This window comes from Notechis scutatus, chromosome 1 (genome assembly GCF_049901735.1).
Source record: "Notechis scutatus isolate UNSWTSFEM ecotype Mainland chromosome 1, rNotScu1.2, whole genome shotgun sequence".
Lineage (NCBI taxonomy): Eukaryota > Metazoa > Chordata > Lepidosauria > Squamata > Elapidae > Notechis > Notechis scutatus.
The window spans coordinates 74,079,430-74,101,307 of record NC_142009.1 but is presented as its reverse complement, the minus strand read 5'-3'; the positions used below and the strand labels follow the sequence as shown (position 1 = coordinate 74,101,307).

Genomic DNA, 21,878 nt, shown 5'->3' with positions numbered 1-21,878 from the left:
ATGTCACGTGACAACATGTCACAAGTTTGACACCCTGGTTTTAGATGATGATAAAGGTTACTTCCTGGAGATCTTTCACATTGGTTAGGGATCTCCAAACATGCCAACTTTAAGACTTGAAGTCCGCAAGTCTTAGGGTTGCCAGGCTTGGAGCCCCTTAATGTAGATCATCACTCATAAGAAGGAACTGTTCTAAGTGTCCAATAAACTTTTCAAGCAGATCATGTGCAGATCACTGTGGGTTCTGTTTTGCAGATCTCGCCAGTTTTCAGGCAGTTCCAAAAGAGATTTTTCTTGAACTTTCATCCCTGCCTTGATTGAATATTGCATCTACTTTTCATTTCTGAACAGTTATTCTCACGACTGAAATTGCTAGCTGAAACCCACAAATATAATGCCTTCCCCTACTTTGTAAGAATGAGTTGTTTTCATTTCAAATATTCTTGGAGTTACTCAGAGGCGTATCTAGGTGTTGAAAGTAGACAAAACAATGTCTACAATTTGAGAAGTTAAAAGTCAGAGTCCAGAGCCTGTGAGTGAGGGAGATGGGCAAGTTAGTAAGTTTGATAGATAGATGATGATAGATGATAGATAGATGATAGATAGATGATAGATAGATACTGATAGAGATAGATAGATAGATAGATAGATAGATAGATAGATAGATAGATAGATAGATAGATAGATAGATAGATAGATACATACATACATACATACATACATACATACATACATACATACAAACATACATACATACATACATACATAAATACAAACATACTTGTTCATCTGGGATTTGTCATCCCTGGTTAATCACTTTTTGTGACCTTTTAAAGAACTTTACAATAAAGATGAAGGAAAATGGGAAAGAGAAAAAAGTTTTGAATTAACTGGAAGAATGCCCAAAGTTTTGCATCTGTCTTAAGGAAATGACTACATCCCAAACTGTCACTTGATGTGATGGCAGAGTGGTTAGAATGCACTATTGCAAAGGCCACTTCTGCTGCCTGCTGGCTGCCTGCAATTTGGCAATTCAAATCCCACCAGGCTCAAGGTTGACTCAGCCTTCCATCCTTCCAAGGTGGGAAAAATGAGGACTCAGATTGTTGGGGGCAATATGCTGACTCTGTAAAACCACTTAGAGTGGGCTGTAAAGCACTATAAAGTGGTATACAAGTCTAAGTGCTATTGCTATTGCTAACTCTGTCTACAGCCAGGAGTTCAATCCTGACAGGCTCAGCATTGACTCAGCCTTCCATCATTCCAAGATCAGTAAAAATGAGGACCCAGATTGTTGGGGGCAATATGCTGACTCTGTAAACTGCTCAGAGAGGTCTGTAAAGCACTGTGAAGTGGTATATAAGTCTAAGTGCTACTGCTATTGTATCTTCAGTAATAGTAAAACCTTGGGGAAAAGAGGCTAAAAATTAGATTGACATTCAAAGAAAATGGCTTGAAATGGTGGGATTAGAAAGTACTAGGAAAAATATTGGGAGGAGCAAGATAGATTCAGAAAAAATGCCCTGTGCAAAAAATGCTATGTAAAAAATAAATAGACTGAAGCTCCTGCCAAGCACCAATGGGGCCTTGGTGTGCTTCTTGAGCTGTTTGTGACTTTAGTAAACAATGCCCTTAAAATCAACATGGGACAGCTGTGGGTTTGTGCATGAAAGATTACTTGAATCCATTCCAGGAAAATTAGAAGCAAACAATGCAAGTTTAAAATCACAGAGAATGTGTGACAGGTGTATCATTTTCTGCTTTGCCTCCAACTATTAGAGAATTGTCTGACGTTAGAAAATTATCCTTGAAGCACTGTAAAACAGTTGTTCATGTGTTTGCTGGAATTATCATATGAAAGGCATTTTTTTTTTGCCCATAAATCGGCACATATCTCCTAACACAGCTGCCCTGGCTGTGATTCATCATGGAACATTTCTTTTTGCCGAAGTTTTATACCAGCCTACTTCTATACTATAGTACTACTATTACATTAGTTCTATAGTATAAAAGAACTATGCTAGTTCTATGCTATACTAGCATAGAATTCAATCCCATATCAGATGAGAATTTTGTCTGGCTGTGCAGCACTTTGGATTGGCATAAAGGTTGTTTCAGATTGTGTGTGTTGGGTTCTGGAGCTATGACAGCACAAGAACCCTGTGGGAAGACAGTCTTAGATTTATTGCCAATGGCCTCCTTCCACAGACTAATGCTTAGACTAATCTCAAACAAGAATAGCTTGCAATGCAACTTGTATCAAAACTGGGGTGCACGGATTTCATTCTATTGACTACTATACTCTGAAGTTCACTTTAAAACCATGGGGAAATTGGGGAGGGGACAGAGGGATGGAGGGTAGCTAAATATCTTGTTGGAATTAGTAGTGACAAGAAAAGCTTCACCCAAGTCTCAGAAGAGAGCTGCAAAGAGCTACAGAGGGGGAGCATGTCTCTCTGATCCCATTTACTATCTTCTCCCCCAGCCCCTTAGATGTTGTACCTGAGCCAACATGCGTTCATGGTTGAAGTTGGCCTGGGAGAATCAAGGCTTAGGATCCCACCTGTCTTGAACCTGGCTGCTACATTATTTTGAATCATTTTCAATCCATCCCACCCCACAATTACTGCTGTGAGCAAAAAAATGAGGCAAGATCTTGGTCAGCATCATCTCAAGCTCCTCAAAGAAATACCTATAAGCACTCACCACTTTGTGCAAAACAAGACGTGCCTTAGAAAAACAAGTAGAAGGGAAGAAAAAGACCCCAAAGCAGCAAGCTATCTTCCATAAATATATCGCTATTGTAGTAAAATACGCAAATTTTGTATAATAACAAAACCAGACACTGGTACTTGTAAAGTTTTTAATTACAAAAAAATCGACAAGTCTGTTCATGTAAGAGAGCACAAAAGCAATTTCGAGTTGTTAAGTTTCTCGGTTGCAGGAAAAGGCGTGGAGTTTTGTTGTGAGGATGAACAACAGAGAAAGCTGCATTTGTTTGCAAATAAGGAGCACTGTTGGCTTTGCGAAGGCTATTCATGCATCGGCTCTATTTGGTTCGTAGCAGTGTGTTTGCCTGGCACTTTTATGGACAATTTCCTTATGGCTGCATGCAGTGGGCCACCTCCACAATTAATATGTTGCAGCACAGAAATGTCAGCTGCATAACACTTCAAACAAAGACAGCTTTCCTCTGACTTTTTTTTTAAAGATTCCGCATACTAATCTCAAGAGTAGGCAGCTTTCTTTCCTGTTCCATATTCATTGCTTCAATTACAAACAATCCTTTTTTATGCATTATGTATAAAAAGCCAATTATTTAGCATGCAATCATCTATTTGGTTATGACAAGAGACAGATGTTGATGTGCTTTTTTCACTGAACCGTATTCAGATTTTCTTTTGCTTTCAGTCTCACTATCAAACATGTAATCTGCCCCTGGCCCTCCCTGCAAATCACCCCAATAATACTGCCTAGTGTTCCTTTGCCAACAATAGATGGCCAGATCGATTTTCTTTTCAATCAGATTTGGAATTCCAGTAACCTGTGATGTGGGTAGCACTAAATATTATTAGTGAGATATTATCTTCCTTACATTTTTTTTTAATGAAAGGCTTTCTTGTGAAAGGGTCAAAAAAATAGATCCTTTAATTTTTGTTCATTTTACTCATTCCTCTGGCAAACTAACCCAATTTTATTTTATTTTTAAATCAGCTTTATAAGGCATTTTCCCCTTCTGTGAGCCTCTTCTTTTTTACTCTTCGGAAAGGCTGTGTTGAGAAGCAGAATCTTCTAGAGCCATGTCTTCCTGGCTGGCCCTTCTGCATTCCATCATATGGCTTATCAGGAAAGCGTGAGTAGTTCTGAGGTCCCTTTGCTGTCTGGATTCAGCCGTATCAGTTGCTTCATAATCATCAGACAATTGCTTTTGACAAAGAGAGACAGTGTTATTAGTGTTTCAACAACTCCGTTCAAAGAAGCCTTGCCAAAAAGGGTCAGTATTTGGAGGCCATGTTGCTCAACCTTGTACATGGGTCACCAGATATTTTCACCTTGATTTCTCAGGTTTCAGAATAATCTAGAACAGAAGGAGTTACACTAAAACCAGAAAACCAAAAACAACCCAGGGCACTTGGAAAAACAGTTTCAGGAATTTACTAAATATTGTTCGGTTTCAGATTTGGAGTAATGAACAAAACCGATCCAAGACTGAGTGGTAACAGGGGTTGTTTGTGATGTAGCTATAGCTGATACAACTTTTGTGGAGCGTGAGAAGTGACAGTGTTGGTGATGCTTACTCAAATAACTTAAACACGAAGTTAATCAGTGGCTGCCTAATCCACCTTTCTCCTTGGACCCTTTCATATTATAATTTTAATATAATTATATATAGAAACAAGCATTTGTTGTAGTTACACATGGCTCGGGAGCCATAAATGCCCAATCCCTATGGCAGAATAAGGCAGTAATTGATTAATTGCCATCCAGTTGGTTACAGATCTTAACAACTACATAAGACAGATTTCCTCCAGGACAGAATAAGACATAAAGTTCATCTTTTTGGCTATATCTTACCCGTACAGCCTCCTGCTTGTTACGGTTTGCTGCTCTAGCGGATGGCCCAATTGCAATGTTAACACTACTGGATGATTGGGTATCTGTAGTGTTTCCTCCTTCAGCTGCAGAGAGGCCAGAAATGACCAGCGCACTTGAAAAACTTCTTTTACCAAACAAGAGGCTGAGAGTGGAGCTGGTGGAAGAGGCCAGACTAGACCTGATCACAGCGCCGGCTTGCTCCTGCACCGTTAGTTGGCCCAAGATAGGGATGGCAGCGGTTGGGGAGAACACAGAGGTTGCTGAATTGTGGAAAGAGAGCTGGCTGTCAGAAAGTCTTGGGGCAATTTCATGAGCCGAAGTGGAAGTCTGGATGAAGGGGGGATGACTCTCTAAGATTGGACCAGAATGACTTGAGCGAGGGGGCCTTTGATTTAAAGCAGCATGCGTCTGAGCAGACTGGCTCCTGAATTTTCTCCTGCCTTTAAACAAAAAAGAAATGAAGAGAGAAAATCATTTGTAGAAACTCTTATCCCTAATTAAACCCTTCAGATCATATTCCCACTATTCAGTGAATGCCCACTGCAAAAACACTACTCACAAATAATTCTTTCCAGGAGACCAGTTTAATAAATATGCTTAATCAGAAAATTTGAAAGAGGTTTAATAGCAATAGCACGTAGACTTTCCTAGTGCCTTACAGCTCCCTCTAAGCAGTTTACAGGTTCAGCATATTGTCCCCAACAATCTGAGTCCTCATTTTACCAACCTCGGAAGGATGGAAGGCTGAGTCAATCTTGAACCGGCCTGCATTCTAACCACTGCCCCACCACGGTTCAAGGATAAACATTGTTGCTAATCTGGCCAATCATATAACCTACAGTATTTTTTTTAGTAGATGTTGAATAGTAATTATTCCAGAAAGAATATTTTAGCTTTGTATGGCTTTGTCCTATTGCAGTAAGTTTAGAGTGGCTTGCATTATCACAAAGTTTAATGCAGTGGCTGCTTAGATTATGTCTGAGACCTGAATTCCTATCTCTGCTTAATTGTTATTGCAAACTTTTTTAGATGAATTGCTTAGTTTTGAGTTCCAGTAGTGGTCAGTTAGCAGTGGGAGAATCAACAACATACACTGACAGAATTGAATCTGCCCACCTTGTCTGGTCATCGAGAGAAGGCCTGCCAAAATGAAAGCCTCCATCTCTTTGCAAGGTAGATGGGGCATGGTTGAGGCAGCCTCCTTTGCAGTAGCTCCCACCTTGTGGAATAGTCTCCACCAGACATAAATGCAGCCCCATCTTACCACAATTCCACAAACAAATTAAACACATTCATTTCAATTTGTTTTCAGTCTAAGTTAACTTATTGTGGCCCCCATTTTTGGACTTTATCTCGGTTTTTGTTTGTTGCCAACTTCTTGTTTCTGAAAGTGATTTTGATCTACTGTAATTATTATGTTTTATTTCTTCTGTTTCCTTATATTATACATAGCCTAGAGTTTTTGGGGCTTGGGGAAGGTTCTAAATACAATAAATAAATAGATGATAAATAAATAATCTGGTGTGTACCAGTGGTGGGATTCAATTTTTTTTACTACCGGTTCTGTGGGCGTGGCTTGGTGGGCGTGGCAGGGGAAGGATACTCTAAAATCTCCAGTCAGAGGTGGTATTTGCCAGTTCTCCGGACTACTCAAAATGTCCGCTACTAGTTCTCCAGAACTGGTCAGAACCTGCTGAATACCACCTCTGGTGTGTACGTAGTTAGACAAGTCTAATATGCTTCACAGAATTGCCTTATGTTACTCTACATTATTGAGTAGTAGTAGTAGTAGTAGTAGTAGTAGTAGTAGTATAGTTCATTCTGCGGTGCTTCTGGGTTGAAAAGATTAGTTGTTGACATCACCATTTCCTGAGGGACACTCAGTTACGGGGTCCTTTCTTGTCCCCAGCAGGAGCTGGAGTGAAGGATGGAAATTCACGCTACCCCATGGAGCACTTAGGTCTCGAACACAGGCTTGCTGTTTGTCAAGCCAGTGTCCTAACAAGGTGTGCCACCATGCTCCTAGTAGTAATAGTAGTAGTAGTAGTAATACTGTAATAGATCTAATAATAGATGTAGCAATGTAGTAAAGCTTCAGTTATTCATACTTATTAATGTGAACCAAGGGCATTTTGTAAACCTTTGTTTCACTTTGTGGCTCCTGACAGAATTAGTGCCAAAAATTATGCCATAGCTGAGAATGCAAGTAGGTATAATTCAGATTCTCAGCAAGTCTTCACTTAACTGTGGGAATCCCTAAATGACTACCACTTTTTAGCTCACAGTATCTCAGAGTTGTTGGTGTGGAAATAAAAATAAAGAGAACTGCAATACAGTATAACTCACTCTCAAGTGGTATGAATAATAATGTACAGTATGTGTGTGTATATATATATATACATGTGTGTGTGTGTGTGTGTGTTTGTGTGTAGGTCTAGGTGTGTTCGGGTCTTTTCCCGTGTAAGATTAAGAGTATCTTGGCAACGTTTCGGCAAGGTCCCACTCGCCATCCTCAGGCTGGTGCTTTCGGCTTCGTGCCAGTGCAAGCAGTGTGTGATCGGAGTTGCCGTCTCTATAAATACTGGTAGTGGGGGCTGGTGTGCTGGGCTGGTTGGCTGTGCTGCTGCCTCTTGATTGGTTGATGGAGTTGATGTTGGTATAATGGGCTGTGTGATGGCCTTGTGAGTTTTGTTGTGGAGATATCCTGGATCTTGTGCTGCGACAGCTGGCAACCCTGCACAGATCAACTCCGTAGCCAAGACCCTCATCTCCAGAACCAAATGCCTAGCTGACAAAGACCACCTGACAACAGAACTACACACCCTCACTAACATATTAATTTCCAACGGATTCCAAAGAAACACTATCATCAATCTAATCCGAAAAGAGATACCCCCAAAAAACCAAGACACAGACAAGACAACGGTATCGCACTCCTCCCCTACATCAAAGGCACCACAGATAAAATCAGCAAAATTCTCCACAAACACAATATCAGGACAGCCTTCAGCACTGACCAAAAAATAGCCAACATCCTAAGAAACCCCAAAGACAAGATCCAGCTAGAAAACCAAGGAGTTTATGAAATACCATGCAACAATTGCCCAGCCACATACATTGGACAAACCAACAGGAGAATAAATGCACGCATCGCAGAACACAAAAACGCAGTCAGAAGAGAAGAAAATACTTCCTCCCTCTTCCAGCACCTTAAAGCCACAGGACACAAAATTAATTTCGAAGGAACCAAATTAATATCCAACACTGAACACTCCAGCAAGAGAATAATCAGGGAAGCCATCGAGATAGAGAAACACCTCCATAACATGAATAGATGGGACGATACCTCCCGCCTACCAGACATCTGGAAGCTAGCCCTCACCAACAAATGAGTCCCAGCCACAAAAACCAACACCAGACCCAAAACAACACGGGACACCACCACCAATCCCCCTCATCAGACCCAGGCCCAAGCCCATCCTATAAACAAAGGACAACCATCATCCAGAAAACAGACCACGGCTGCTTCACCAGCTGTCACACCCCTCAGCCCCAAAACCAAACAAGCTGACACATGCCAAGAACACAGACCCAGACCCCAAACTCGAAACCAGACTAAAACTCAGAATGCTACATCACAGCCACCCGCTCAGGACATCACATCAGAAAACTCAGGAAATTACACCACAAGAACTCAAGAAGTTGCAACACAGCAAATGACCCAGGATATCACAGCACAAGACCAAGGATACCACAGCAATAAATCTCACAAGGTCATCACACAACCCATTACCCAAGCCGTTACTACACAGAAGGCTAATGGAAAAGAGATCAAAACACAAACGACCCAGGAGATTACAATGCAGGATCCAGGATATCACAACAAAAGAACTCACAAGCCCATCACACAACCCATTACCCAAGCCTTTTAAAACACAAGAGGCTAATGGAAAAAATATCACTACAAAACAAACCACCCAGGAGATTACAGCACAAGATCCAGGATATGTCCACAACAAAACTCACAAGGCCATCACACAGCCCATTATACTAACATCAATTCCATCAACCAATCAAGAGGCAGCAGGCAGCAGGCGCAACCATCCAACCACCAGTATTCATAGAGACGGCAGCTCCGATCACACACTGCTTGCACTGGCACGAAGGGGAAGCACCAGCCTGAGGATGGCGAGTGGGACCTCGCCGAAACATCGCCAAGATACTCTTAATCTTACACGGGAAAAGACCCGAACACACCTAGACCTACATACCTGTACCCATGAAAATCTACAAAAACAAATATGTGTATGTGTGTGTGTGTGTGTGTGTGTGTGTGTCTATATATCTCTCTCTCTCTCTCTCTCTCTCTCTCTCTCTCTCTCTCTCTCTCTATATATATATATATATATATATATATATATATATATATATATACACACACACACACACAGTATATATATATGCATGCATACATAATGTGATAAATGTGTGTTTTCTATTAAAATCTACTTGGCTTTCCATCTATGTGTTAAATACACATGAAATAATTAAAACTTACTGTATATGAGGACTATTTTTATATTGCAAGCAATTCTTAACTATTCTATTTTTTTGCTGCTTGGAACAATTAAGCATATACTAAATCATTTTTGTTGTTAATCTACTTTCAATTTTAAAAGTGTAAAATTATTAATCCTCTGACATTCTTTTGAATCTACACCCTTAAATGTTATTGCAGTTAGAAGTGGAGTAGGACAGTATTGGTTGCAGACTCGTAGAAAAGTTCATTTTTTCAATGTCTTAAATTTCATTCTTTGATGATTACTTTAATACTAATATTGTTAAATAAAAAAGTAAAAAATATACTGTAGCTAGGAAGCACTGTATGATGAGAATTTTGGTATGCTGACATTCACAGTCAAAAGTAATTAAACATCTGTTCTCATTTTAAACAGTTAATCTGACCACTGTCCAAAAATATCTCATACATGTCTTTAATTCAGTGGTTAAAGTGTTTTATAGTAGACCACCCATATGTCCACATAAATAACTCAATTTCTGCAAATACTTAGGAAACAAAAGAGTCTTTTATATCCTTTTGTAAATACATTTTTGAAGCTTAAAGCCCGCTCCCATGCCTAAATTTACTTAGAGAAGTTTGACTGTTAAGAGCTGTAGATGAAAAGATAAAGCCAAATAAAATTAATTATTAAATTATTTTATTTATTTAAAAGATTTGTACGGCCGCCCACACAAACTAACTTCCTTGGCTGATCCATGATTGTTGTATTATAGTTAAGCTTGTTTTTCCAATTACCTTTGGAGTAGCTTGTGAAAGCAAATAGGCATACAGTACTGTTAAATAATTGCATCAGTTTAGCAGCAATAAACATTGTGAGCTTAGTATTACTATGTATGGGTAAATATTTTCAGCATATGTGTGTGCATTAATTCTAAGGACAGCATGCATACTCACACCCCAGGAGGCAACTGCAACACTTATGGCCACAGTTCCAGGAAAGAGTTATAAGCTTTTTCAAACCTATTCATTTCAAAAGAATCTTAAGGTGACACCAAGAGCAGTTTAAGTGCAAGATTCCTTCCTGAATCTGTCTCATGGGACATGAAAAACACCTCCAGTAGAAGGCATGTTGATGTCCCATAGGGGAACAGCTTGATGTTGATTAGGCATATCTTTCGTTGACTATCTTTTGGACTAAGCAAGGAATTTACTGTCACATTCAATGTTACAGTTTGATTTTTGCAACACCTTGTGTTTAACTTGCATTGGACGCCACCCATACATTTTCATTATTGGTCAGTCCCATAATACCCTTCTGCCAGGGAATAAATGCAACTGAAGATAAGTACCTGAGAACTGAGCAATCCGAAGGGAAGGGTGCAGTCGGGGTGTGCTGTTCCTTGTATGCTGGGAGCTGCTGCTCTGGCTTGAATTATTAGCTGGATTACTGTTGGAAGATCCATTCCTGCTGGCCCCTTCCTCACAGCTTCCTCTACTGTGGTTTGGGTTACAATCCTTCTGCATTCTGTTAGAAAAGAAATAGTCAGGAGCACTTGGGCCATAAGCAAGGTGTTTTTTTCCTTTGCTTCCAGTGTCTTTGTTTTCCACAGTGGGAACACAGTACTGGACCAGAAAGGCCGTTCTTTGACAAATACAACCTAAAGTTTTACTCTCAGAATTGCTTTACATTTCTTTGGCAAATTAAGGAAAAGGCAGATGTTCATTGACATATCTCTGTCAGCTTTCATACTGGGCTCATATGAAACAGGAAATATTTTGGCCAATAATAGCAATGAGCTGTGCAAGTTGCACATTAAATATTCCACTGGATATGACTGAAATATTTCATATAAAAAGCAGTATTGAAGTGCAGTAGTAATGGAATGTGTACTTAGGACATAAATCTTGCCAGTTTTTCCCCCCTACATTTTTTCTTTGTTCTTATTTCTAAGCAGCTCAATATTTAGTCATTTTATTCCACATTTTATTTTCAGAGTTAGTTTAGATCAAAATATGTAAGTGGATGATAACAACATAAAAATATTAAAGGCCTGCATTCCCCCCCCCAAAAAAAGTGTATCCCTCCTCTCTTTTATGATGTTATTATCCCCACTGAAAATAGTCACAGGAAAAATTGGGAGGTCCATTTTGGTTCTTAGTTTGTAGAAGAATCATTTAGGAATTCTTTTATTTCTGCTTCTGAACAGTTATAAAACTCTTCAATTCACCCAGATAGTTTAATTCTGAAAAATCAAATGCTGAAAAAAAAAATCTTGTGACAAATTTGCCTGGCTATTTCATATGTCATTATTAACCTCATGACCTGGTTCCATAGTAAATTGAGAAATTCACTGCAAGTAGAATAGATTTTGCAAATTCTGCAGCTTATATCGTTTGGTCAAATGTATTATTTTGTTATTTGTCAAAGGCGAATTTGGTTCAGCATCAACAGAGTGGTAACAAATGATTCTGCATCACGGCATTCACTCTCAGTCCATCTAAATTATAAAATACTGCAACATTGTCGGAAGGAGCAGAATAGTTGGTATTTGGAGAAAGATGGAGCCACAAAGGATGAAAAAAACCAACATCCCTCTGAAGGTACATACTGTTCTACAATAAAGTACTTGCCTTTTCTGCGTTTATCAAGTTTTACAAATCTTTGCCACTAGCACATTGTAGAACAGATTCAATGTTATACAAAAATTAAGAAAATCTGAAAGCAGATGAGTTCCTGCTACATACATACATACATACATACATACATACATACATACGTACATACATACATACATACGCTATATACTGTATACATAGTTCTGGCAACACACACACACACACATAATCACAGTGAACTTCTTTCAATTAATAACTACTTAAATATAATGAAGACACCATGTTCATTGAATATGTAGGATGTTCAGCTCAATCCGGATGCAATGAGAAAACAATAGGAATGGATGTATCACTATTGTGCTTTAACTTCTAAAAGGAAGAGCTCCTGGAAAACAGCAAAACTAGTTGTGAAGAGCACAAGAGGATGTGCATAAAACTCTTACAAGAAGGGAATGGGGAGGAGAATCAGGGCTTTGGTTGCTGATCTAATTTAAGTAGATAGTAAGTATCTCAACTTAATAGTATTTGATTACTATAGCTGCCCAGAGTAATTTGCTGAGATGCTTGGTTATAGAAATCAAGTAAATAAAATGAATGAACAAACAAACAAACAAACAAATAAATTCTATTTTAGACAGTGAAAACAGTGCGTATCACTTAATGTTCTCATTAAAAAAAAAAATCTTGTATTTTGAGAGCCCTAAGATGTCCTTTAAAACAGCGGTCGTCAACCAGTGGGCCGCAGCCCACTGGTGGTCCGCGAGAAAATTTTGGTGGTCCACAGAGAAATGTCACCCCTATGAGCACCCCCAAAGCATTAAATCCAGGCTGTGTAGGAACACAAGGCTGCACCACCCACATGGCCCGTGGGAACCCTCCCTGCCCACTCACTCCTTACCTAGCAAACTTGCCTGCAAAGTTGCTATTTTTCCTTTTTTCTTTTTCTGACCATCAGTTGTTCTGCTGTGCCGGGAGATTTAGATTAGCTAGAAAGTAGGAAATGGTTGGATTTTTTGCTTTCTAGCTAATCTTTAGATCTTCGGCTCTGCTTTTAAGCACAGCCGAACCTCCCTTAGGACTGAAGGTTCTATTATTCAGTGCAGACTCACGGCAAGCAAATTTTATGTGACAGACTGAGCTAGCCGATGGCAGATAGATCACTGAATGATTCTGTGAACAACTCAATCTGCCTGCCTGCTTTGCCTGATTTTGGGTAAAAGTTGCTCTTTTTTAAATAAAAAAATTGATATTGACATTCATGGTGTGTTGTGAGTTAATTTTGTGAGTTTGCTTGCAAGCAAATTTTATGTGACAGACTGAGCTAGCCGATGGAAGATAGATAGATCTCTGAATGAATCTGTGATTCTGTGAGCAACTCAATCAGCCTGTCTGCTTTGCCTGATTTTGGGTAAAAGTTGCTCTTTTTTAAATAAAAAATTCAATATTTATATAAATATTTATAATATTTACATACAAGCCATGCCCAGCCAGTCACATGACCACCAAGCCACACCCACAAATTAGGCCATGCCCACATAATCGGTTAGTGGTCCCTCGGATCTAAAATTATGAGTTTGGTGGTCCCTGAGGTCCAAAAGGTTGGCAACCCCTGCTTTAAAACATCTGCTGAGATGCAATGAAAGATCTCTGGTTATGAGCCCTCCTTTGTGCTTACCTAAGCCATTTGTTTCTGAACCATCTTTTGATGTTGTCGAGACTTATCGGTCCACCCCAGAGATTTTTCAGCTGAGTGTGAGTCCCTATATAGGATGTTGTCAAAGGAGAAACATACATGGGGTATCCCAGAGGCTGGTCGCATGAAGAGTTAATCAGGTTCCTCAACACCTGTTTATTGTTTTGGATGCTGCCTCGTTCTGGGTTACGATTGCGAAAAAAAATCAGTTCCTGTTGTTGTCCAGCCCAGAGCCCTCTGACACATTCCTTGTTAACCTAAAACCAAACAAAAGTACAAACCATGTGGAAACATTTTGGAGAGAAAATGGATGGGGGAATTGCAATCCACCTGCTGTTTGCACTGCAGAGTTGCTTACTTCAAGGCCACAGGGCCATCTGAAAATGCTAGGCCTGCTGTATTTCCCCCCCACACACACACACACACATACACCCCTCCTTCAGACAATTAGAGGGTGGTTCATTTTCTGTTATGAGAAACAGATTTATATTAAGCACAGGATATGATTTCTGAAGGTCCAGATTTTTTCTTTCAGTGCTTGAAAAAGGACCAATGTTAAGTGGGCCGGGCTGGAGTGGGGAAGAACGTACCCTTCAGTCAAAGCTGGTATTCAGCAGGTTCTGAACAGTTCTGGAGAACCGGAAGAGGAAATTTTGAGTAGTTCGGAGAACTGGCAAATACCACCTCTGACTGGAGATTTTACAGTCTCCTTCCCCTGCCACGCCCACCAAGCCACACCCATAGAACCGGTGTTGTAATGACGAGGCAGTCGAGTTGTTTGATCATGAACAACTGAATCATGATGATGTTTATTGGAGTCTAGTCTTGTATTTATACACATTTTTAATTATCCCCCATCATTGGTTAACTTTGGTTACTGCTTAACTTTCGTTACTGTTTAGCACAGTAATTAATACAATTAATTATCTCTAGTTAAAGTCTAACATATGTTTACTTCCTCTCTCTAATCCTCCTTTAGATTAGTGACTTTGTTTACCTGAGTTGTATTTGCTTGGAAACATTCTTTATCTGAGGTTTGCCATCCGAGATTGGAACATTCCTGCAATTACAACTCTACAAACCGGCAGTAAAAAAAACCTGAATCCCACCACTGCCTTCAGTGGGCAGATCACTATGTAAAAATTTATGGCATGGTACAGCTCAGTGTATGACAATGCTTTGGTTCTGTTGTATGTAAAAGTTTATTTTCTCATCCTCTCTTGATTCCTGGTCAATCTTGAAAAAAGAAGGAAGAGCCGAAATAACCCATGGTCTATAGACACTGTAATCTAGCATGAAGACTAAAATGAGCATAGGGTTAACTTATTGAGCATCTGAGAACGGTAGATATTCTAACAAGCCATGTTCAACAGTGAACTGAACACTACTGCTTTATATTCACACACAGACGCTCACTCCTAGACTACAGGTGGTCCTCAACTTATATAACCATTCATTTAGCGACCATGTGACTTACAACATGGGTCAAAATGTGATCAAAATTCGGATGTGTGGTAGCTGGCATGTATTTATGACCGTTGCAGTGTCCCAGAGTTTTGTGATCACCTTTTGTAACCTTCTGACAAGCAAAGTTCACGGGGAGAAGCCAGATTCACTTAACAGCTGCAGTTATTCACATAACAGTGGTAGGAAAGGTGGTAAAATGAGGCAAAACTCACTTTGCTTAGCAACGGAAATTTTGGGGTCAGTTGTGTGAGAACTACCTGTACTGTTATGCGATTATTATATGAGAAATATATACAGTAAATATGATGACTATAAATCATTGTAACTTTTAGTCATTCTGGTTGGGTATTTTTAGGGCGGTGGTTCAAACAAGGGTTCCCATGTATGTTCTCTTCTGGGCAGTGGTGCCACTAATTAGGATAGAATTTACTGATGGGTGGAAGGCTAATTTCAACAGCCATTCAAACTAGTTTCTTTGTAATAAAAAATAATAAAACTATGATGCTACCCAAAACTATGATGCTACTCTGTTGATGAAATGCTTTTAAAAAGAAGAAATCAAAAACAATGACTAGGGGTTCCAACATGCCTGTTTATCCAAATATTAATTCTGGTCTTGGAAACTGCTGTTCCCATCACTTCGCCACCCTGCAATTAAATGGCCTTTAGATCTCAGTTCTAACCTTTGCTATGCCACTCTGTCAAGAGACTCATCTGGCTAAGAATGGAAATAAAATTCTAAATACAGCAGCTGTGAATGTAAACCACTAGACAATGAACATGAGGCAGAGGTGGTGGTGGTACCTTGATTACTTTGAAGCTTAAGTAGCTTTTGTGGAGCATAATAACTTTATATTCATCCGTTCCTTCTTCTACCACATGCCTAAAAGTAAGGAGCTCTTCTTTGTTTGAGAGGATGGCACTGCGCCAAGCAGGATCCCCTTCGTGACAAATCACAACTGTCTCTTCAAAGGACTGAATTGCTTCGTAAAGAATAGCAGGATCCTCATATTCATCTGGGCAAGTGAATTGGTCCTAGTATTAAAGGAAAGGCATGGTTATGATCAGAAACATGTATGAAGAGATGACAGGTTTTAGGTTTAGAAACTTCACTGGAATTGTGCAGAGATGTAGCAAAAAGCCTCAATGAAGGCGTGTAGCAGTTTTGGCTTGCTTCACTGGGATAATCCCATTATTAGCACATGATTTGGTTTTAATTATCTTTGGTAGCACCAGCCTGTCCTGGTTGGTGATACCAGATGACTCAGAAGAGAGAGATGAGAAATTCATTGAAATGTCTGAATGCATTTTTTAAGAATGCATTTTTATTCATTTACTACACAAAGTCAGTGTGTCTATTCAATGGTTGAATAAATGAGAGACAGGTTTTACTACATGTAAAATGATAAAGTGACTAAAATACACCCTAAGATCTACATTTCTAATAGTTAATAGTTTGACTGCATTTCTTAGAAGAAATTCACAGCAACACATTTAATGCTTCATCTGAATTTAACTGGCCCTTCTGGTTGCCTTTGTTATGGCCCTACCACATTATCAGCATAATAAAGTTTGTATAACTACAAGAAGTTATTTGCTGCAGAAAAGGGGAAAACTCACTTGGTGTAGTTTCAATGACATTCTAATTGCAGGAGCAACAACTTGGTGCAAGAGGTCCATATCTGCAAACACCCATTCATCTCTTGATGTAATTCGAAAGTCTCCTTTGAACAAGGCATGGAGGCCATGGAGGAAGGAATCTAAGCTGTAAACAATCATATTAATTACTCACAGATTCAGTTTCCATTACAGCTGTTGAAAATAAGATCTCTTTCATAGTAGTTGCGACAGAACTCTCTGAGCCTGAGAAAGAAAATGGATGTTTCCAAAATATTGCAGAACAAGAACAGATGGACGGGTTTTGTGGAATCAAATAAGCAATTAGTAGCTTACCCATTAAACCAAGTCTCGGAAAGAGGATCAAAGGCAATTAGGAGGCACTGCTTCAATACTTACTGATAAATGAGCGCCAAGTACACATATCCAATTTACAAGATTCTATAACCAAAACTTTATTTTTTTTCTTTGCAATCTTCCTGCCTACTCAGATTCCGTGGGAATGTTGGGGGTGGGGGTGGTTGTGACCTCCTGTAAATGCTTTAATATAGTTGCAACTGAAGATTTAGTGTTTGCATTAGATGATGAGCTTTTGGAAATACTGTGGATGAAATGGCTACACAAAGCAGTGATAGAAGATTCTTTTTAAAAAGACTATGACTTTCCACCCATTTTGAAGGGCTCCTTCTTAAAGGTAGATAAATGACTTTTTGAAACTTTTTCATCCCAGATGATTTCTTAAAACTTGATAAGGAAATAGGAGAAATTATCCAACATGTTTCAAAGATGGGATACTGCATTAGTGGTAAATGGAAGAACTTATCTTGAGATTTAAGTAAATCCTGTTGGGGCATTTATTTATTTACCACCCTTATTTATTTATTTATTTACAAATAAATCGAGGTGGCGAACATATCCAACACACCTTCTTCCTTCCACTTTCACCACAACAACCACCCTGTGAGGAAAAATCAGACTGAAAGAAAATAACTGGCCCAAGATCACCCACGTGGCTTTCATAAGTAAGGCAGGACTTGAACTTATGGTCTTTTGCTTTTTAACCTGGTGCCTTAACCGCAGACCAAACTGACTTAAGGACAGATAGCTACAAATCCCTCTGTTGAAGATATAATGCTAGGCTCTCCGATATGTACTGAAAAAGTTCCAACAGAACTTAATGCAGATGTCCTATCAGTTACTGGATACACTGCACAATTTAAAAGACAATGTTTGCCATCTACTGATATTTACAGTGACAGGTAAATCAAACATTATTTGCATACATTCCACAAGAATATTGCCAGCATAATCTTGCCTTTAAACTCTTTTCCTAAACTGATTAGACATAATTCATGTGTAAATGAATGCAAATTACTAGCTCACATGTATAGTGTAAACTTCACTTCTGATATAATATACAACTTAGCATTTCTCCCTAAACATTCATTTTGCCCTGTAATGGTTTCCTAATGACTGTCAACAGTACAGATATCTTACTTAGTAGAAATTGATGTGTAATATCAACACTTTGTCTACTTAATTCCCAAATAATGTAAATGAGACTGATATATATATATATATATATATATATATATATATATATATATATTATATATATATATATATATATATATGTTTGTTTTCTGAGGTTTTCAGCGGGTATTTGTATGTGGATCTTTGTTTATTCGGGTTTTCTCCCCGCGTAAAATTGGAAGTATCTAGGTGATGTTTCGATGAAGTCTCATTCATCATCTTCAGGCTTGTGTCTTCGGCTTTGTGCTTCTCGGAATAATGTGATCTTGCAGCTTCTTCCTTTTAACTGCTAGTGGGGGTGTGACTTGATTGGGTGGGGGCTTGGCTGTGTATATATATGTATGGTATTCAGCTTTGTTCGGGTATTTTCCCATGTCATTATAGTTGTGCTTTTAAAGTTGTAGCAACGTTTCAGCAGAATCTCATCTGTCATCATCATCGTCAGACGAACACAATACAGAAGCCTGATGATGGCAGATGAGATTCTGCCAAAACGTTGCTACAACTTTAAAAGCACAACTATAATGACATGGGAAAATACCCGAACAAAGCTGAATACCATACATGTAAGTAAACAAATATATATATATATCTTTGGTTTTCCATGAAAAACAAACACATTATGAACTACTTCCTTCCAGGATTTCCTTGCCCCTAACCAGGTTGGTCAAAACTCTTTGTGTTGGGATTGAAGTGCTAATTGAGGCTTCCTGTGGGGAACTAAAATAAAAAAGGGTTTTTCCTCACGAGTAGGTTTTGAGTGGGGCTCATGAAGGTTTGTAGGAGCTGGTCGCAGCCAAAAACGAATGATGTCAAGCTGGCCACGACCACCCTAGCCACACACACCCGCCCCTGAGGGAAAACACAACACTGAGGCGGCTCTCAATGAAATTGAGTTTGACACCCCTGTATTAGGCATTAAGTTTCATTAAAAAGAATGAGGTGTTTTTTCAAGTCGTCTTCTAGCACTAGAAGAATAGATAGGTTCTGTACAAAATAATAAGGCTACAATCGCTATTTATAAATGGTTATTAGAATAGATGTTCAAGAGGACATGAAATAAGGAATTTTGATTGTCTGGATATTAGCATGATTAAAATGCTACTTCATAATCTGAATGGTATATTTTTAATGATTTAATATTATAATATTTAAATAAAAACATTTTATGAACATCTATGTAGCATTTTAAGATGCATCCAGCTAATTGTTAGATATGAAGGGCTCAAAAAAAGAGACGTTGGTTCATATAATGTGTTCATATATTATGATAGCTCTAATTGATAGCACATATTTCTTAGATATATGGTATATGGAGAGTATAATCCACAGAAAATATGCATTAATACAATTGTTAGTTGTCACCAGAATTACTTTAATACCACAAGAATCTTGGTTATATTCATATATCTTCAGTTGCATCAATTCACCCAGAGACTTTGTTTCAGTCAAAAAGGTTTTTATATTGATAATAAATGGAAAGGGAAAATTCAGAAATTCAAGAATTCCGTTATGTACTCCTGTGCTACAAAAACAGAATTATTCAAGATGTACGTATTCATCTGAAAAAACTGCCAAGTTACTGATTTAAAAATTAATTTTTCTTCTTGCACTTCTTCCTTTACAATAAATGAAAAAACAAACCATTCGGATGAGCAAACACTTTTCTGAGCCATTAGCAAGCTATTACTGTCTTAAGCATTGTCACACAACAGAATTACCTGATGGCCATATTGTGTGATGCTGTTCCCAAAGCTCTTCTACCAAGAATGCACAATGCAAAGGAAAGGGTTACTAAAGGAGAATCTTCATCACACTCCAAAGGCTGCAAAACATGTAATATTTGTATTTAGTGCCACACCAAAAGGTCACTCATATTGCAACCGTCCATTACTGAACAGTTATTAGCCCTTCAAGGTAGGTTGGCCAGGAAACAGTTTCCACAAGTTTGCCCCAAATGCCACTTAATGAGATAGGCTGCAATAACAGTCCTGAAAATCTGTATTTTGTTTTCCCTCCTTCTTATGCCCCGGTAAATGAAAGTAGATTCAGTCTGGCCTCTTTCTCATACTTTTATTTCCTGGATTTAACACGCGCTTTGTTTGTGCATATTTACTCCAAGCTGTGACTCTTGACAGATGAAAAATTCCCTAGAAACTAGTAATGTCTGAGAAAAGGATCCTTCAATTTTACAACTTAACATAATGTTTAATTAGTAGTGGTTAATATTAAGCAACTTACTTGGCATATTTTATTGATTCTAATATTTTACTTGGCATATTTTATTGATTCTTTTCTTTTTTTTAAAGAAAAGGCCACATAGGTTTGACTCCCAGCATCTTTGCTTCTTTTCATCCAATCCTGTTGCAGGCACATTATTTTCTTTCCTTGGTCCAAAAACCATTTTGGAGAACAAGTTTAATAACTAACAAATCAAATATATAACCATAAGGTGTGCAACAGCTGTCCTCCAAATGTTTGGAAATTCAACCTTCATTTGCACTGTCAATCAAAAGGCACTGCTAGGAGTTTTTTTTTAGTCAGAAACATCTGGAGGACACCACGTTGCCTACTTTGAACATAAAATAATTTCTTCATGCCATACTTGTTTCCCATTTTCCCCAATTTGTTCTCTTTCAACCTTAGTTTTCAAGGAGCTTTTAAGAGTCACCCCCTTACAAGCCTTTCCAACTTGAGTTCTCCAGATGTGTTGACCTACACAATCCATAACCCTCATCCAGTCTCTCTTTTTGATTGTGCTGGCTGGGGATTATGGGAAATGTCATTTAATAACATTTTGGAAGCACTGGGTTGGGGAAGTCAGGTTGATTTGTTGGGAAATATTTAGCACTTCAGAAAATTTATGATTTATGATTGGGACTAAATGTGATGAACTTCCTTTAAAAAAGAAAAGAACACCATATTGTAAAAGTGTTAATAAGAACCACTGCAACTACCTACAAAGGGTTATATAAACTTGATAAATAAATGCTCACCTCCACTCTTTTCCCAGCGCAGAACTGAATCCAATCTAAGTAAACACTACAGAAACTTGCTCTGGTGATTCCTTGAAGGCAAGGGACATAATCATCATCAATGTTAATGCTGAACATGGCAAGGTCACGCTCAATATAATGCCATTTGGAGAATGGCTGTAGTGTCTTCTGGAATGATTCATCTCTTAGCCAGGACAGGATTTTGGGGGAGCTTGCAGTAAAATATATAATGCTCTGTAGATGAAAACAGAAATGCAGTTTGCTTTAGTAACTCATTGAACTAGGGGATGTTCAATTATTTCAGACGTTAGAGAAATGCCTCCATGGAGGATATGAACCACTACTCTATATTTTCTTCTACTTTTTGTACTCCTGGGTTTTTGCAGGAATACATGCTTATGGCTCAGAAGAACAGGAGGGATGATTCAAAGGTGCATAATAGTAAAAGAAAACTGCAAGAAAGCCAACATTAAGACATTGGAAAGGATTAATTATACAAATGTTATTATACCTGCTTAAGATTTATGAATATCATCCTTCCAGTTTTATATTTAAATTTGCATTTAAACGTGGAGAAAGGGACCTATTCAGTGCAAAAGCCAGAGTTTTAATTTTTTTTTTTTTAGCCTTTGGAAAGAGATAAGCACACCATGCCTTTTAAGGAGATTTATGCTGACACAACACAAATGGGAGGAGGGGAAACCACCCTTTTTTTGAAAAGCAGTCTTGTGAGCTCTCTCCCTCTCTCTTTTTTTAAAAAGAATGAATTGACAAGCAAATGTGAAGGCAGTGTTTAAATAATCTCCAGTAGCCATGCAGTAAATTATTTCAAATATAT

The 21,878-nt window shown here is 38.5% G+C and overlaps 1 protein-coding gene across 3 annotated transcripts in view; it reads right to left on the bottom strand.

Annotated features, from left to right (window-relative positions):
- Positions 1-2,849: 2,849 nt before the first annotated feature.
- Positions 2,850-21,878, bottom strand: part of PCNX2 (pecanex 2) — a 99,086-nt gene continuing 80,057 nt past the window's right edge. For 2 of the 3 annotated variants that reach the window (XM_087967884.1, XM_087967893.1), the window contains 8 exons: positions 21,041-21,274; positions 19,766-19,869; positions 16,515-16,659; positions 15,699-15,929; positions 13,410-13,684; positions 10,468-10,643; positions 4,576-5,036; positions 2,850-3,925 (listed from right to left, as the gene is read on the bottom strand). In XM_087967884.1, coding sequence (XP_087824010.1) covers positions 3,755-3,925; positions 4,576-5,036; positions 10,468-10,643; positions 13,410-13,684; positions 15,699-15,929; positions 16,515-16,659; positions 19,766-19,869; positions 21,041-21,274 — 1,797 coding nt within the window. In that variant the 3' untranslated portion in view covers positions 2,850-3,754. Of the gene's footprint in view, positions 3,926-4,575; positions 5,037-10,467; positions 10,644-13,409; positions 13,685-15,698; positions 15,930-16,514; positions 16,660-18,639; positions 19,664-19,765; positions 19,870-21,040; positions 21,275-21,878 lie in introns of those variants that run through there. The other variant, XM_087967897.1, reaches the window with a different exon arrangement.